The sequence below is a fragment of the Sinohyriopsis cumingii genome, chromosome 2, assembly GCF_028554795.1.
Source record: "Sinohyriopsis cumingii isolate HCF-2022 chromosome 2, ASM2855479v2, whole genome shotgun sequence".
NCBI lineage: Eukaryota > Metazoa > Mollusca > Bivalvia > Unionida > Unionidae > Sinohyriopsis > Sinohyriopsis cumingii.
Window position 1 is genome coordinate 123,913,224 of NC_142962.1, and position 19,561 is coordinate 123,932,784.

Below are 19,561 nucleotides of genomic sequence, written 5' to 3' on the forward strand. Positions count from 1 at the left end.
TTGCATACATGGAGACATCTCAACATATTTTGCATTTTTACTCGTATGGACTTGCACCACCATTTGAGGTTGTTAATTATTTATCCTTGGGCACTTGTGGACCTGAACGAAAGAGTCGCCTTCCGCTGTTTCATTCGACTATGTTAGTACAGGCACGGTTGGATGGCCACCTATACGGTCATCTTGCCATTGAAACGTTGCACGCACTGCAGCGCTGACCAACCTTTTACATTAAAGTCAAGCAACATTTATGATCGTTACTCTGCTCGACATCACGGGCTGATACGGATCCGAGCCAATTTGCCACCAAAGCAGATTTGTCCGAGTTGATCAGTCGTGTTGTCGTTGGTGTTGATCCTGGTGAACTTGTGATATTTGAAGATCAATCTAACGAAAGTGAAAACGTCAAACAAGGACATATTGTTGTCAAGTTGAAAGGCGACCTTGTGATAAACAATCTGGCTGAGGTCACTGACAACAATGGAAAAGAAATAGCAGCGTGTCGGCTACATGTATCAAAAACTATGTTTATGCCGCTAATATTGCAAAAAGACAGCACTTGCAAGAAGAAACGCACATGTACCGGCACCAACGGTTGTAATAAATTCATAGAGCAAAACTCAAAGATGAAATTCAGCCCGAAGGAATGAACTTTTATCCGGACGGGCATTCACCCATCTTTGGCGTTGTGTTTATGACTTTAACACAGATGGTGTGTTGGATCACCTGTCAGCGGATGTTAACATCGCTAGTAATTTCGTCCCACTTGTAGATGATTATTTGTGTCAAAACGATGTTACCAGACCCTCCTATAGACTAAAATATAATCTTGTTACGGGTCAAGTAGAAATTGATAGCTGGAATCACCCTGATGTATCATTACCAACTCGATGCCAACATGGACGTGAAAACGCCGAAGCGTTGACTGAAATACCAGGTATAAGAACACCCCGGGATTGTTTCTGCAATAGCACAGTGTTATTCATCGATGTATCCACCCTAGTCACGTTCATCGTCGAATATTTTAAACCAACATTGGCTCAGTTGAAACAAGAAACCACTCGACTGTTATTCAACAAGGACACGCTTGTTCAAGTCATAGTTATTGGACAAAGACGATCATTAAACGTCATTGGTCCTGGCTTAATATGTGCGTTTTTGTATGAACAGGGAGCCAAACCATCGCCTGAGATTTAAGCGTTCCCGAGGCAGAGTTATTTTTTTAATAACTGCATGACAATTGTGCCAGTCATAAAGAATAACCGACTAGAAGTGTGTGTGCATATTGCGCATGGACGTGATGATGAGATCGAACAATGTCTGTCTTTCATGCAATTAAAATACGCGATTGTCTTATTAATATAAGTACTATGACCAACCCTCAGTCTTACCGAGGTGAAAAGTAATCGAAGCGGAACAACAGGTAAGAAATTAAATCACCAAGAGAACTGCGCTAATCGTAAACTACACACGCGCGTATTCTATCGTAGATGCTATCTGTGGACCTGCTGAGGCCGCCACTGTTGGCCTTGGTGTGACAGGAATCACGATAACATTCACCATTGTAGGTGCACCAATCGGTATTGTTGTCGGAGCTATATCGATAGTAACTGGTGTCTTTGGTGTAGCCCGATAAATCAGCCCCTCCCCCTTGATGATATTGACTTCCAGTTTAGGGGCTGATATCGCCTATTCATTAAAGGCTTCAAAGATCTGCAGCCAATTTTGGCAGCACATATCGGTGTACATTTTACACACTTACAGGTATTTATCGCGGCTGTGGAGCTACCGTTGGCTGAAAGGTTCTTTTAGTGATATGTACATTATATGTTTGGTGACTCGTAAATCCATGTGGAATAGCATAAACATCTGTCGTGTGACTTTTGAATTTCGCGCTAGATATGACTGTTACCAACTACATATACTTGTCTAAAGTGTACGCATGTCTGTTCCAGAAAGATTTTCATGCAGTAAAAGTGCACATTTTTAATGAACAGATAACATCATACCCACATATCGTCCGGGGGGGGGGGATTTATCAGACTATCTCTGGTTGCTCGAGCAAATCAATTTCGTTGCGACTACATTCTCGAGTATGCGTCTATTCCGAATTGCTTGTGACCACACAGAGCAGTCTCATTACGATCATTAAACTGTACTAGGTGACAATCGAGGATAAAATAATCGATGCGGCCGAGACTGTGCTGGCGGAAATGAAAAATCACAGACAACTCAGAGCACCAATTAGAAACTGTGCAGTTGCAGATTTACAGACAGTAAACGTCGAGTAAAAACAAAAACAATCTTCACATAGCGTGTGAAACAGTTATGAGCAATTAAAAATCTTTCCTCATTCCCCACTCCCTTGTTTGCAACCCCCATGTCCAAAAATAATGGATATGCGAGTGTCCATAGGATGGACATTAAGAAGAGAGAGAGAGAGAGAGAGAGAGAGAGAGAGAGAAAGTTACAACAACAAAGAGCCAGTCTAAACACAGGTTTGTGTTACTTCTATCAAGCAGTACGATAAGGTATCGGACTATGTTAACAGGTCTTAGGCGAAAGGAAGTTGTGATCTCGTACAAGAGTGTTTTTAAAACTCACCTATTTTGACTACAGGAATGGACATTAAAGACTTAATAAAGTTAATTTCCTGAAATATTCTTAGCATGTTTTTGTTTTGTGATTTCATGGCGTTTCTTTTTTGTAATCTTGTCGTTTTATATGTTTTTAAGTGTTATCTAATATTGTAAAGCGCTTTGAATTTCGAAAGAGTATGCGCTGTACTAAGTCCACATTATTGTTGTTATCATACTGGGCTTTCCTTATCACTTGATCTGCCGATTTCACGTGTTCACAGATAATAGTCGACACAATTTTCTTAACACTGGGCCCGACTCCCACCATGAGTAGGGATCGGGCACAAAACTTACCATATGATGGCAATGGGACTTGATTCTGCATCACTGATACATGTTTGGTTTAAAATTGTATTTTGTTTCCAATCGATACAGGTGTGTGGGACTTACAATTATGAAAATTTTAAACAGACCTTATTATGCAGTGCCCAATGTGAAGCATTATGTATTGATAAAGGGGTAAGTATTATATCTGGATTTTAATTCTACTCCATTTTTACTTTATTTATTCTCTCTCTCTCTCTCTCTCTCTCTCTCTCTCTCTCTCTCTCTCGTATTTATCATAAATGAATTAGCATGTGGAAATCCCAATTTTTAGATAAAACTTATACTGAATATATCAGAGCTCTCCTTTCCCAGTTCTTAATATTAATGTAATATTCCAAAATAGAGTTTGTAATTAATATCAGCAAAATAGACAAGTAATATAAGTATTTATTTGAATCCATTGTTGATATTGTTTACTTGTAAGGACCTGTACTGTAAACTAAGTCATTATAACATATATTAAATTTTCAGTGAAAGTGGGAAATTCTGTAGATTTTCAGCCCGAACATCGATTGATTTAATACAGCTTGGCTATCAAAAATGAATATACCAAATGATTCCCCGTGACCTGTATTTGTTACATGATTCAAATATTTGATGCTTACAGCAGGGATGCGATTGATCAACAGATGTACAAATCGACTACCGTTTGAAAATGTATTGATGCAAATTGATTTATTGGTTAAAGAAGTTGCCCTTGAAATGTCATTCTTATTGGACTGCGATGAAAGGCTACTGCCTGGTCAGTATGTGTCATACATCGCAAGGTTGTTTAACAAAATATGAAACAGAATTAGCCTTTATCCTGATAAAATCTGGAGACAAAAGAACTAGAAATGTTGTCAAAATTACTATAGACGCTGAATCAATTGTACAGCAATTTAATACTATGATATTATCTACTTTGTTTATATAAACGTATCGACTATATCATAAAAAAATATGATAGTGGTCGTCAACTTTATGCAGAAAAATTTGGCTTGGTGGATTTCGAGCCGAGATCGAATCCACGCGGACAGAAGAGAAATGTATGTGATCTGTAAAGGTGAGCGCCTTAGACCACTCCGCCACCCGCCGCAGCCCTTTGGCGAGAATGTTTATGCAACATTGCACAACTTGATAGGTCTGACAAAACTTTGTAATAATTACGATGTTTGAGATTGCCAATTACGTGAAAACAATTATCGATCATTAGAACTTTGTATTTTCAAACAAATCTGTTTATCAATGAAATCGATTGAGTGGTGCAGAGGTAATTTATATTCTAGTCCCTTAACGACACTTCAGCATCCCCTGTACAATACGTATGTCCATCCTACGAAAGATGTTGTGCCGAATGATATTGCAACTTGAAATTTATTCATAGATGAGACATTTTCATTGTAAAGTGGATTACACACTATGACATCTACTCGAGTGCCCTCTTCGTCGCAAACAGCACTATGATGTCGATATCTTATCAGCATGACCCCTCACAATACAGTGACATCTGTTGAGGTCTCAGCTTTGTTTACAAGAAGTGGCAGCGTGACTCTTATCTTGTGTCACTTTAGGACGAAGTTAATTTGTTTCTCGTAATTTCTAGGCGCATATTTTAATTTTAAAAAATTGTACTTCGAATATTTTAAATCCTATGAAAGTGAAAATGGAATAGTGCAAATTAGGGACAGACGTTAGAAACAAGGTAGAGAAATTTCAATCCTTTTATGATGAAATTGGCTTTGGTCTTTTGATGTCAAGCACCTTCGTGACTCAACTTCAACTTCAGTACTCGATAACAATCCGTCAGCCATTAGCTGCTCAGCGTGAATACTACAACTGTGTGCAATCTGAATAAATTAGTGGATTTAAAAATAACCACAAAAGAAAATGACAGAGAAACTCCACGATAATGCTGTTGGTTGGGGTTTATAACTGTCGAACTCGTTATGTACTTTTGATATAACTTGACCTAAATATCGAATTTTTTGTCCTGGTTTGAGTACAATTCTTTTTTCATGCACAATTTTTTTTCCGCGTGCATTTTGTACATAATTTACATACACAGCAACTGATCGCGTAAAAATAAAAACTGGAATTAGGTGAAGAATAATCACCTCTCCCCATGCCTCCAAACTATGCTACTAGTGGTATGACCTGATCATATATCCAATGTTGTAACACTGCACTTATTTCAATGTATACAGGAGAGGATTCTGGGCCTGAGTTGGATGCACAAGAACATTTATCTCCGCATGCGCATTAAATGAATACATGCTTATAGGGTACGGATTTTAACAGTTTCCAAGCTATGACCCAAAGGTAAATCCCCAAATTCAGAGGCGAGATCCATGGTCTGTACTGGATCTGGCTTCGTCTCCTCGTGTCCTTCAAATCTACACATTATTAGGCAGGGAACTCAGCAGTTTCAAAGTTATGAACCAGGGCAAAATTCCCAAGCACAGGACGTAATCCGGGATCTGTACGAGATATATGTCTGATTTATGGTTATAGTGTGGGAACCGCAGCAGTTTCTAATTTAAGATCTAGTCTTAAATACAGGCTCCAGGTTGTAGCAAAATTTTTAACTACTGTACACATCTACAGACTATCTTTAATCGGCACCGCTCCTGTGGCCTAGTGGTTAGAGCGTCCGCCTTGGAAGCGGGAGGTCGTGGGTTCGATCCCCGACCGAGTCAAACCAAAGACTTACAAAAATGGTACTAACAGCTACCTCGCTTGGCGCTCAGCATTAAGAGGTTAGTGTTAGAACTGGTTGGCCTGGTGTCAGCGGCATGATCCCCCAGTGCTAAACATCACTATAAACTGTCACACTGCAGACATCGTAGCGATATGACTGAAAAAATTGCTAAAGCTACGTTAAAAATCCAAATAACATCACACACACATCTTTAATCGTGTGTGTGACAGACAAGGAGATCCAGCACATTATGGCACTTAATGCACTAGCTCTTGCCAGTTGGCAGATCGTCCAATTTATTTTGGCTGGGAGCCGACACAGATAAAGTGCTTAATATTGCCGGCCGCTTGAACAGGTTAATAATTAAATACGAAAATCCAACACAATTATTGAATGAAGCTAATAACATTCTTATTACATGGGTGTAATATATTTTGCTCCATATGACAGTAACATATTCTGGTAAAACATCATCAGAAAGCAATAAAGAAAAAACGGAATAAGTATTAATAACAGTGCATATTTTCCAAAGGAGTGCCTACTAGGCCCCGGGCAGGAGAATGGAAAGGACTGGACCGCTTGCCGCCACACGCCGGAGATAAGTTCTCCATCTCAGAAATGACAACAATACAAAAGTCGTTGTACCAAATTGAAATCTCAGAAAAACAAATTTTATCCTCTTTTCTGATTCCGTTTCCATTATTTGGAAAACCATAAGAGCTGGACATCCCGTTAGTATCCGAAATCTTACAAATATATGTTTTGCTCATACACAATGGAAAAAAGTGTTCTGTACGATTGATTACTTGGAATATTCTTTATATGACTTCAAATGTTATATAAATATGCATATTCATTATACGTGTCACATTATGTGGAATGAAATAACCACAAAAAGCGTCGTAACATCAATCCCATCATTAAAGAGAGGCATTCTTCGCATAGAACAAAATGACAGAGTTGACGTCGTATTTGCCAATAGAACACACATACCTGACTCATATATACCACCAGAAAGGTGAACCTAGAGTATGTTGACTTCTACCCTGTCAGGCAGACATTTCTGTTATGGGAACTCAGGGAACTTTATGAGTATGTCCTACCAGAGAAATTCTTAGACTCTTGAGTGAATGTGGTTTATGAGAGAGAGAGAGAGAGAGAGAGAGAGAGAGATTATCCTACATTTCAAGGATTTAAAACAAATCACGTTTGTCTTTTATGTTACATACATTTTATAGAATTTTAACTTCGTTATCTTTTATCTTGCAGTACTTCATGTTTACGTTCATTTAGAATCACTATATATCAAACGTTGTTGGGATGGGGGTTGGGGGTTGGGGATACAATTCTTCATATTTACATTTTAAGAAGTTTTCTTTTAATCACCGCCTTACGGGCGTTGCTGTTATGTTAGTGTATTCTATGGTCTTCTGCAAACGAGTGTTTGCACATAATTTCTTAATTATATGTGTATAAATGACATTTTTTGCGGCTTGGATTTTTAAGGTGTTTTCTCTCTTCTTTCAGACCACAAAATACAGTGCAAATTAAAACAAGCTCAAAAATTGCTATTTATTCGATTTTAATGGTAACATTGTTGGAAACGGTCGAGCTCAAGGCAAGGAGCATTATTTTGCTTGAAGTGTTTTACCTAAATAGTTATCAACCCGTTGCGATATAGACCAAAAAGGGAATCCCTTGTTAAAAAGGATCAAAAATATAAAGGCCCAAACGGGAAATTAACATTATGTCGATATTTTGAAATGTATGTTGTAACAATGTGACAACAGGCATCGATCTGCTCTTGAACTGAAATGTAGGCCCGGCTTTAGGGTAAGGCGAACGAGGCATCAACATCGTTTCTTAAATACGTGTTGGCACATCGTCATACGGTGAAAGTATACCCTCATAGATGAGATATTTTAGGACCAGATTTTCTTGATGGAAACTACATCACGTTATTTACATTTATCATCATCAAGATCGTTTTGATGCCATAGCAACCACCACATGATTTTTAGGATGCGGTTACTGTTTTGAACAATGTAATGGTAATAGGCTGGTTTGGACCATGGCTGGTTCCGACTAGTACTAATATTAGTACCCCTACTCCTCCCTCCTACCATAACAAATAAAGTTGAGGCTACGGCATCCTAGCTATGTTTGGACTAGACCGATATATCAGCCCCTCACCCGTGATAATGTTGACTACGTCCATCATAAATCGACACAGATTTGGTGGGGGGGGGGGATGATTTATCGGACTAGGTTCAGACCAGACCTATCCGGCCAAATTACGAGCTGAATAGGACCAGTTTTAGTATTATTAAGTTTCAACCGGGGTTTAAACGTGATATTTATATTTGAATAAAATATTATGTTTCTTTTTATTTCCCAGGTTTTTTTAACAGTTCAATTGACATTTAAGGAAATAAACCCCAGTTGCACGAGTGATAATGGTGTTATTATATATCATGAAAATCAAAGCAATTAACATTTTTCGTATATATATATATATATATATATATATATATATATATATATATATATATATATATATATATATATATATATATATATATTGGTTTTAGTATGTATGCTAATGTTTTGACTATTATTTTTTTCATCCATATATCCTTTTTTTAATAAAAATAGATTATGTAGAAAATTTCTTTGTACTAATTAAATTTACATGAATGCATATAAATATGACAAGACTACCATATAACCCAAGATCCCAAAGTCACTTCATGTCATGAATGTACGTTGTGTTCCAGAAAGGTATCAAATTCAGTAAATTGGTCAATGACATCAGAAGTGCTCTAATTATAACGGCATTGGTCAAACGGGTTTCGCTAATTCATGGTTATATAATCCCACTATTAGTTCTTGCAGCTAAATTAATTAAAAACGTATGAATACACAAAGTTGTGAACAAACTGTGATAATATAAGTTCAGATGGTATCCAAGGGTAAACTTATGAAATGCGAACATAAACAGACGAGGACATCATAAGTCCTACGCTGAGAATAGGATCTCTACCAGCTACAGAAGTTACATGCCAGCATGTATGGACCATGCTAGTTTCTCAATTTTTATATTACATAAATAAAATTACTTTAAATAATAATATGCTATTGTTTCATTTTTGCTCTTATACAGAAACCAATTTCAGTAATACATTGCATGCAGTTAAATAATACATTATAAATTCAGCTAATGAAAATCACCTATGGTGCTCGTTGTTAGTAGTTAAGGGGGGCACTTTACGTACAATGGGAATTAGCATTACAGACCCCCCCCCCCCGGGTTAGATTACGTACAATGGAAATTTAACATGGCGAAAAATCGTGGGTCAGATTACGTACAAGGGGAATTAACATGGCGATAAATCGTGGGTCACTCTACGTACAAGGGGAATTTAACATGGGGAATAGAGTTTGGGCTTGTTTAGGGACAATGGGAATTGAACATGGGATTTTTTTTTTTTTTTTTTAAATTTTTTTTAAAAAAGGGGTAGGCAATTGAAAGGCTATCTCTTTTCGAGATATATGGCTGGCCCTGAAAAGGGCCTTTGGGTTTTTTCTTCTTCTTCTTTTAACTTCTTAACTTTTTCCACCATCCTCTTATTTTGTCCATCATTCCTTTCTTCTTTTTCTTTTCTGTTTCCGGCAGCCAGTCCGGGTGACCCATGGCTCGGAACTTGGCCTGTATTTTCATCCAGTTGTTATTCAGTTGGTCGAATTCTAATTTCTTCTTCTTATTCTGTTCTTCCTTTCTTTCTTTAGTCCACCTTTTCTTTATGTTCTCTACTTCTTGGGTCAGCACTCGTTTCATAAGTTCCTCGGCTTTTATAAGTTGGTTAACACCCCATTTCACAAAAGACCACTCACTCCATACTAATATATCTTGTAGGAAGCATCTTACTAATGTTGTATTATCCAGAGCTTCCTTTAAGCTACCTACTCTTACATAGGGAGGGTTAATGAATCCTCTTATTTTCTTCACTTCTTCTTCCAACATACCGTCAAGGAGATCCATAGCTAGTTTCAGACTCCTCACTTGTCTGGTCACAAAATCCCTTGTAACTTGATATTTCCATTCCTTTTCTACTCTTTCCACAACATATACTCCATCAACTATCCAAAAATAACTGTGTCTCAAGTTGTTGAACAGGTCAGATACAGCTACCATTTTCTTTCCGTTATTCCGTAGAATGGTGCGAACGACGAACACTGTGGGTTCTTATAGTGAAAGCGCGGACGTGATGGAAAACATCCCCTAAAAAACACAAAATTGATCTTACCTAGATCATAACAAAAAACAACAACGCGCGGACGTGAAGGAAAACATCCCCCTACTTTCTCATTTCATATAATACAACTCTAACTATACTCTTCACATACGCTAAGAAACCCATAATCTACTATTCACACAAACATACCTGAGTTCTTACTAACACAAACACACCAACACATACCCTCACACGATCTTATAAAAGAGTTAGTGTTTATATTCACACTACTCTACCTACACGTTGGCAAATTAATAGTTATTTCTTTTCTAGAGTATTGGGTAGCCCTGAAAAGGGCTGTTTTTTTTAACTCCAGATGCAACTATCTAATGATTGCACCTTCCTGGCCTGGCGCCGCACACGCATCTTCTTCCCCAGTCTCCTTTCACCTTTCTTCTGGGGAGCGAAGAGGGAGGATGATTCGCTTCAGCACCCCAATCCTCTGTCTCGGGAATATTGAACGACATCATCTCTTCTCTTTTCTTTTCCTCCTCTTCCCTCTGTCTTCTCTCCTCCTCTTCCTTCTTTATTCTTTCTTCTTCTATTATAGCCTCCGCAGCCAGTTCATTTACCAGGCGCCTGACATATTCCAGATGTATCTGAAGTTCAAGAAGTTTGCTTATTCTGCTACTATTCATTCTTGTGTTGATCAATCAACAAGGGTAGCTAGACTGCCGAGCGAGTTTCAATTTATACTGAAAGCGCGGACGTGATGGAAAACATCCCCTTAAAACATAAAATTGATCTTACCTAGATCATAACCGAAGAAACAACAACGCGCGGACCTAAAAGAAACACTCACTCACTTTTTTATGCTACCCATCACTATTTTAAATTTTTTTATAAATCACTTCAATAGACTATCCACATACGCAAAGCAATCCAATCTAACCCCCAAATATACACCTCAAACACCAAAAAAACATTATTTTAATCTACTATTGACCTAAACTTACGTGAACTGTTACTAACACAAACACACAAACACATACACTCTCACTATCAATAAAGAGTTAGTGTTTATTTTCACACTACTCTACCTACACACATTGGCAAATCGATCGTTATTTCTTTTCTAGAGTATTGGGGGTAGCCCTGAAAAGGGCTGTTTTTTTGTTTGCTATGGCATTCTTTTTTTAGTTTCTAAGAATGCGATGTCCTCTGAGGATAGACTTTCTGGTGATAGGTCTGCTTCTTCGGAAAGAGAAGAAGAACTCTTTGGTGTCGATACGACAATCTACAAAGCCTCTGTCAGGTTCAGGTTGTTGCTGCTGTTGTTGCTGTTGCTGCTGTTGCTGATGTCTCTGAAGTCTGTACTTCTCTGTCCATTCTTCTTTCTCCCTGTTCATTTCTTCTCTGAAGAGCTCTTCTATCAGGTCTTCAGTGATTTTTAACATTCTCACATTTTCTATTTCTTCTGGCTTCGGTATCAGACTGTGTCTGACCCTATGCAAATTCACGTAGGCTTCGTTGAGCTTAGCTAGTTTGGAGCACATCTTCGTAGGAGGATGAGTCGACAATGGATAGTTAGACTGGAAACAACCCCCGGTTCTTAAAGTCAAAGCGCGGACGTGAAGGAAAACATCCCCCACACGGTTTTCGAGTCGCAACGTTCAGTGAGTGTCATGAGAGGGATAGTAAGAAATGAAAGAGCATCAATTCAACATTCTTATAGCTAAACAAACCACAAAGGCATTTTTTTCAAAACACAACATTTTTTATTCAAAAATCACTTAACACTAAACAACAACATTTCTAACATATTTTTAACAATAATCCAACACTATAACATCAAACAATTTTTTCTAAACATCAAACATTTTTCTTCAAATACAGTCTACTTTAATCAGGGTTGACAACGTTGTGAATGAAATTGTGATTTCCACTTTTGGAAATCATTAGGCCATTGATGGACGCTACGTTTCCTAGCTTGAGACAAAAGATAAGCATAATGGTCACAAAACCATCGATCTACTTTCACATCGTTTCTAGTAGAAGAACGAGGATCAAAATGAGTCACTAAATGTTCTAAGGAATAGCCCAGGCTGCGATGATGCAGAAAATACACACAGTACTGTCCACACACCAAGGAATCTGTGCCTTGTAATTTCACATTATTGAATCGGGTAGTCTGAGCATTTCTTCTCATAAAGTCAATGATATCGTCTTCCAAAGGGGGCAATCCGTACGAATCGAAATATTCCACACATCCTTCTTGAGGAAAGTAGACGGCTACCCAGTGGGTTCCTGGGAGATGACTGTCGTCCGTGTTGATCACGTAAGCTTGATGGTCTTTAGGTTTGCGATGAGGAAGTTCATCTTTAGCACAGACGACAGGATTCCAAGAAGCCGTATACGAACTGTGGTTCAAAAGGTAATAAAGTTCCCAGGTATCCATTTGTGTGTTTTTTTTTTCTTCACAGGTAATAATACGTCGTCAATTCGATCCTGACTTTTTGCTTGAAAATGTCTGACGAATAAACGGTTATTCGTTCTGTTTCCTCACTCTGATTCAGGAGAGCTTCGATACGATGGATCTCTTGAGTGGTTAATGGTGGACAAGAATGTTCACGCAAGTCTTTATACCACTGGTGCAACACGTCTTTGTCCGAGATGAGACTCCAAGCTTCGTCCAGATACTCGTCCAATTTTTCTTCTTGACTCAACATCAGGCATTTATCGTGTTGAATTTGACTGGGATGATCGTTTTGACATCCATAGCAATTTTTCTTGATCAATTCCGTCATTTTTTCCACCAAGTGTTTGGCAAAACAGGAGACTAAATGGGCTTCTTGTTCTGGCCATCTTGACTTCATCATGATCACTTCTTCTTCCACAGTCTCCTTACATTCCATGTCCAAAGTTTCTCCACTAGGTAAAGAGGGATAACAGTCTTCCATGGCTTCTAATAGTCTAGAATGACTTCTCTCAAACTGTTGATTTCTATCGTATTGTCAAATTCTGCATACAGGATGACGTTCAACGTTGGATCAGCAGGGTCTCGGTTTGCAAACTGAATTTCCACACGAATCTGGCCTGATTTTATAGGGTGGAAATGTCCCTCGTCGCTGCCTTGGTCTGGAGTGAAATCGAAAGCCCACAAAGCATAGCCTCCTGCATAATCGTCGTACGTAATCCCGTGACTGGTGTTGGTCCCTAACTGTCCCGTGGCTTCGTACAGGGACAAGTACGATCTCAAGTAATTGTTCTGGGCAAAGTTAGGCTCAAAGGGTCGGGTACACAAGGTCTTGCCGTCGCGACTGACTTCGATTTTGGACACGCTAGAGTGTCGAAACTCAAAAGGATTTTCGTTGTGAAGTCCATTGAAAGCTGAATTCCTGACGATACCAACGATCAAACGCTTGGGTAACTGTCCTTGGAACAGATGATCTTCGATCATGGATCGCTGTCCAACAGGAATGGTGAACGTTTTCACTTCCACACGTCGTATGGGATACTTGGCGGTCGTTCTGCTCAACGTCTGACTGATGTCGTTTCCCACTTTAGGTAACACTTCCACACGGCGTACGTAAAGTCTGGCTTCTTGGATAACAGTTTTGTATTCGTTGGCATGGGCCATCAAATGGAAAGCGGCAGTGCTACGATTCAGTCTCAGGCGAATATCAACTCCGTTCTGTAAATATTTTTCTTGTAACCACATGTCCAAATGCAAACGATCCATCAGTTCTAAACTACGTCCTTGCAGAATTTTAGCTCTACGTGTGTTAAACCCCACATTGTGAGGATTGTCATCTTCTGTCAGGGCTGTGTCGCTAAACGTGCCTACACCTGCCGTGTCAGGTTTCCATACCACGCAAGCATCCAGATGAGTATTCTTGGCTTCTTTTCCGTACGTCAAGAGATTTTCCAAGTAGGCACGATATGGGTAAGTATCCATGCTGCTGCTGACCAGTTTGTTATTCAAGTACAAGTCCACTTCGCTGAACAAGGAATGCATGAAATTGTTGACGGGCGCTACCCTATCATTGGCTTCAGGATTGGTGTTGTCCGTTTTGATCACTTTGACTTTCAAATACAGGTAACTGCTATTCAGATCGATGTAATCTTCGGGTTGTCCTTTGATTTCGAACTCGATAGGAGCGGAATCCGTCAAAGAGAAGACGGGATGAAATTCCACCCACTGGGATTCTTGCATCGTCATCATGGTGGGGGGCATGGCAAACATATCCAGTTCCGTCTTGGAACAAGCACATGACTCTCGGTGCATCATTTTTTCTGTGTCTCAATAATCGAAAACGTCTAAGTCTCGAACGGTTCTTCTTTTCTTGGCTTTTCTCGCTTGAAGTCTGGTGAAAGGGTGTTTTCTTCGTCGTCTCTTTCTGCCTTGTCCTTGCTGAATGCCTGACTCGGTAGCGTGCAGGGCATTTATAGGTGTGTCTCGTCGGCCCAAAATGTCTTTGCCCGTTTGCAGCAAGACATTTTTGCCTGCCCTCATGAAGGCTTCTTTAGGGTTTTGTTTGTCGATGATGACATTTTGGAGAAATTCTTTGCCTTGCGTCAGTGCCGCATCTTTCAAGGCGTGCAATCCGCGTGTCACCATCGGTTTCAACACCGGGGCCACCGAACGAAAGGCCGATTTTAACATGTCTCCTAAACCGTGTCCTCGCTGTCGAGCAACCCCTTGGTACACTGGATACATGACTTACTTACGAGTCGTGAGAGAACCGTTTTCGAAAATGGAGTTTCACCGTGACTTTTCCTTTGGTGAATGGAATATTTTGTCCCAGATCTCCTTTTATAGTAATGTTGACCGTGTCCAAATACGACTTGCTGACTGACAAATAGTGAGGATGGACAAATTCGCGGTGGACGTGGTAAGTGTTTCCACCTTCCTCGTCAGCGTTCGCGGCAGAATCCACTTTGAAAGGAATGACACGCAGTAACGGTACGGAGGTGTGTCCCACCACGTTATACTCCACCACATCGGAATACACAAACATCAAATTCAGTCCTTGGTTCAGTTCTACTGGGGTACGAAATAACTTGCTAAAAGACTCGTTGTCGTAAACGATGGGTAATTCGTTGTTCTTGAGTATGGTCATTCTCAGGTTCATGTCTCCGCCCAACATGTCAAACAATTCAGGACAAAATAAAATGGACATGATTTTACTCCGCTCAAATTTCATCGAGAAGCGACGAGCTACTTTGTGGTACTCCATGGTGACATTTTTGTTGACATTCTCCAAAGCTTTCCCAAACGCGCCATTAAACTTGGTAGCTATGGTGTTGACCAAATGTTGACCACTAAAATAATAACCTGGGGGAATGAACAAGTGGTAGGTCCACTTTTGAGTTTTCTCATTATAGGTTTTATTGTCATATATGACTTTCTTATTCAACTCCTGTTGCAATAGCTCGTCATGAACTCCCACATGAAAAAAATTTTGATTGGGAAGGACATTGAGGACTTGGGTTGGGTGAATGATTTCCACTAAAGCCACTTCCCAATGGGCTTCGTGATCTAAGGGGATGGCCTGAGGTAATTTGGCCGTGTAACAGCACAACGTGTTGTGGGGAAACACCTCCATGGAACTGTCACTGGGTAAGGTTAAGTAAAATTGGTTTTGGTGACTCATAATTCCAGAGTTCTGTGGCTGTCCGAGGGGTTATTACTGGACGTCAGAGGCGTGTCTCCACCAAAAATGGGGTTCTGGTTGTGGTTGGACTGGTGACTGGCACTGGCACTGGACACAAGGTTCCCGTGGTTCCCGTTCGAGGAGAATTTCAGGGAGGGATTAGGAAGCAGGTAACCGATGCAACTGCTCAATAAAATGGTCCACAATTGTTTGTCTTCTTGTTGCAAACTCAAATTGGCAATGGCTGCCCCGATGACACAATACACCACGAAGATTTGGCAGAAAAAGACGATTTGCGTTTTAGGCACACGTTCTCCACACCACACCCACAAGGGTTGTTTTTGTAAATCTTGCACAGAAGAACTAGGTGAAGAAGGAGTGGTCGACGTAGCTGCGTCTGATGTGTGAAAGGGCATGATGGTCACTTCTTCTTTTTATAGTCGATGACTTGCGAAGCGTCGATCCAAGAATCGAAACTGGGTGGATATCCTTTCCAACGTACTTTGACTTCTTTGACACGTCGTTTGCCCACTTTACGGGTTCTGCGTTCGAGAATGCTTTCGATGTCGTACACGTCGTCTTCTTTTTTTGGTGACACGTTGTAACTCGGGCAAATTAAACGTTCCTTTGAGCACTTCTCCGTTCATGTCTTCCAATTTATAGACGGCAGGATGACAGCCATGCACTCGTCCAGTGACGCGAAACAATTCGGTCGTCCAGTTAGGTAAGTAAGCTTTGTCAAAAGTGCGTTTGGTTTTGCCAATGCGCACCCAATCTCCTACGACCAACTCTCCACTTTTCTTGGGGACAGCCCTCGTCGGGGACGTACCGAACAGACGCTCAAACACCAGCACTTCGTTGTCGGGAGTCACGTCTTGCGGGGCACGTCCGATGCTTCGATGGTAAGATTGGTTGTACGCTTGCACCAGGTGCGGTAAGATGTCGATGTACTTCAGAGTGTGGTGATGCGTAAAATATTTCCACATGCGTTCTTTCAAAGTGCGTTGAAAACGTTCCACGATGCTGGCTTTGGTTTCGGGATTTTCGGTGGTAAAAAAATGAATGTCACGTTTCTTTAATTCTTTTTGGAAAGCTTGGTTCAGAAATTCGGTGCCTTTGTCCGTTTGCCATCGAAGAGGGTGACGACCGCTTTGTTTCAACACCCGTTGCAGGGCTCGCACTAACTCGCTGCTCGATTTGGAAGTCAAGGGCACGACCCAGGCAAATTTGGAAAAGACGTCGATGACACAAAACAAATATTTGTAGCCACGATTGTAGCTGGCCAAATGAGAGACATCGGCTAAATCGGCTTGCCATTGATGATCGATGCCTTCCACTCGGGTGCGACTTCTGGCAAACTTGCGTCGAATGGGTTTGTGTAAAGTGTAGGTAGCTTGTTCTTGTAACCATCGTTGCACTTGAGGTAAAGGGAGACTTTTCAGTCGAGTTTTGGCAGCACGATACAATTTTTGAACTCCTGCGTAACCTGCAGGATGGGAGGGATCGTAGTAAATGCTGGCTAAGACTTTTTCCATTTTTTGGTGTGTTAATAAGTCACCCACTCTTCGGTGATGCTACTTTGGGTGGGACGAAAGGGTGGTTTGGAAACGGATTTACGTGTCCGATGGGCTACGGGAGTAGAAGTCGAAGGTAGTGGTGGAGGTGGAGGTGGTAATGGAATGGCTTTGGTCTTCTTTTCTTTTTTCACTTCTGGTTTCCCTTCTTTCTTTTTCACTTCTGTCGAAGGAGGCGTAGACATCATATTTTTAACCCAAGCTTTCATTTCTTCTCGTTGGGATGTGGGGGACGGGGTCAACAAGGATGCTGCAATCTTACTCGAAATGGGAGCTGCTGACGGTGTTTGAAACACTTCTCGCATCTCTTCTTCCTCAGGTCTTCGTGGGGTAGCATCTCTGGTGACCCCTGGGGATAGTAGTAGTGGTGGTGCTAGTGATGATGGAGCTGGACTTTTCATCAAGGTCTTAAAATCTTTCAGAGTGGGTAGAGCTGTTTCGTCTAAAGCTTTCTGGTGAAAGAGTTGCAGTCGTTGCAAGAGTTGACCGTACTTTTGCGATTTTTCTGTTTCGGACAAATCTTGGCGATCCATCAAGGACTGCAATTCGTGTTGTAACTGGGACATCTCGCTCAAATTGGGATTGGGAGGTAAATGCGGGGTGCGTTGTTCTTGCCACCGATGGTATTCCATCCATCGTTTGTAAGGCACTAAAGCTAGTTTTCTAACTTCCATGGGGTTGTCAGGGGTCGATTCTGAGATCTTGGGACTTCCGAGGGCCTTTTTATCTTGCTCCCACCAGTCCTCCCAACATGGTTCCCAAGACTCCTTTCAGTATGGGGCCTAACAAGAGAGGTAAAATGCCTCCACGTTGGACCAACATCTTCTTTTTTTGACGAATGGGAATTTTCTTTTGAACCATTTTCCGAAGAACGTGACGATGTTTGCCTAAGCATTGTTTCTGGTGTTTGGACAAAGGGATCGTGCCTTTCAAAACGTTCAAACAACATTCGCACACGGTATCGATGACCTCTTTGGAGGCCGTTTGAATGAGTTTTTTTCGTAGGGGTGGAGAAGCTTTGGACAGGACAGATAACATGTCCCCATGTTTGGCTAAACGTGGTGGTAGTCCTTTCCTTTTCTTTCCTTGGGGTTTTCTGGAGGGTGACATCTTTGCTTGTGGGTTCCGGGACATTCACCAAACAGACACTAACGTTGATGACTTAACACACACCCTTTTATCTTTTTTTTGGGACAATCGCTTTGTCATAAAGGTGACAATGTTTTTCCCAAAATCGCCAAGGAATCCTCCCCTTTGTTGACACCTCTTTTTCTTGGAACGATTGTGTCTTTTCTTAGGGTAACGTCGATGCTTGGCTAAGCGCTTTGTCGGATGACGCGTCTGCCTTTGTCTCTTTCTTTTGTGGCTTCTTGGAGGTGACATCTTTTACAAGTTCACTGATACCCCGACTTGGTCACAGGTCTTTTTATACTGGAACGCGTCGCCACTGATTGTCTTTACGTCGTATCAGTTTGAGGACAGGCATGACACGTCGTGCAGGGGTACGCAACGGACTAAATCGAGCCAGTTCTTGCTTGGACAAATCCAGTAAACTTTGTAACATAACCGATCTTTCATGGACTTTGATTTTGGGAGAAGGTACTTTGTGAGCAGCAGCCACTGCTGCTAAATTGGAGGGTCCTGCCACTGGGGAAGTTCTTTTGGGGGTCATCAACGGAGAAGTTCTTGGTGTGATCAACGTCTCCAAGTACTCTTCAGTTCCTGGTGACATCAACGGAGAAGTGGATAAACGTGAGGCTGCCGGAGACGCAGTCACCGCTGTGGCAGGTCGTGGTTTGCGAGTGTAAGGTTGCGTCCTGGCCGAAGTGCCTCTCTTGCGACTAGTTTTCTTCTGTGGACTTTTCTTTTTCTGAGGACTTTTTCTCTGTTTCTTTTTCTGGGGGCTTCTTTTCTTTTTCCGGGGTGGTGTCTGGTCAGAGGAGGGTCCTGCCACTGGAGAAGTTATTCTTCTTGGGGACCTGGTCTTTTTCTTCTTGGGGCTTCGTTGGACTTTTGTCTTGGGGATAACTTTGGGGGCATTAGGATCCCATCTTAAGAGTGAGCGAATGATGACCCCTACTAGAGTACCGCTCCCTCCAGGTTTCAAAATTATTTGTTTTTTGGTTTGAGTGTCGATGCGGGGATCGGCCAGTTGGACCAAAGCGACTTTGTTTCGATCGAAAAAGCGTTTGGTTTGATGAGGAATCTGAATGATTCCTTGGAGTAATTGACGTGCCGTCACCGTGAACCATCGTAAGACTTCTTTGAGACTAGCTTCTAAGACACGAGCTCGTGTTTGTGGATCTTTTTCTCGACTGATGCCATACAAGGCACGAATCAATTTGACGTGAAGATGCGACTGAAGAGACTTCATGTTCACACTGTGTGAGACAGACGAAAAAGGGTCTGAGGTTTTTATAGATTTTTTGATGGGGAGTGAAATGAAGTC

At 41.0% G+C, this 19,561-nt stretch overlaps 1 protein-coding gene across 1 annotated transcript in view; it reads left to right on the top strand.

The window, feature by feature from the left end:
• The first annotated feature begins 2,868 nt into the window (after window positions 1-2,868).
• The window catches only part of LOC149805747 (uncharacterized), a 313,385-nt gene continuing 296,692 nt past the window's right edge, over window positions 2,869-19,561 (top strand). The window contains exon 1 of the mRNA XM_089950417.1: window positions 2,869-3,098. Coding sequence (XP_089806543.1) covers window positions 2,937-3,098 — 162 coding nt within the window. The 5' untranslated portion in view covers window positions 2,869-2,936. The remainder of the gene's footprint in view (window positions 3,099-19,561) is intronic.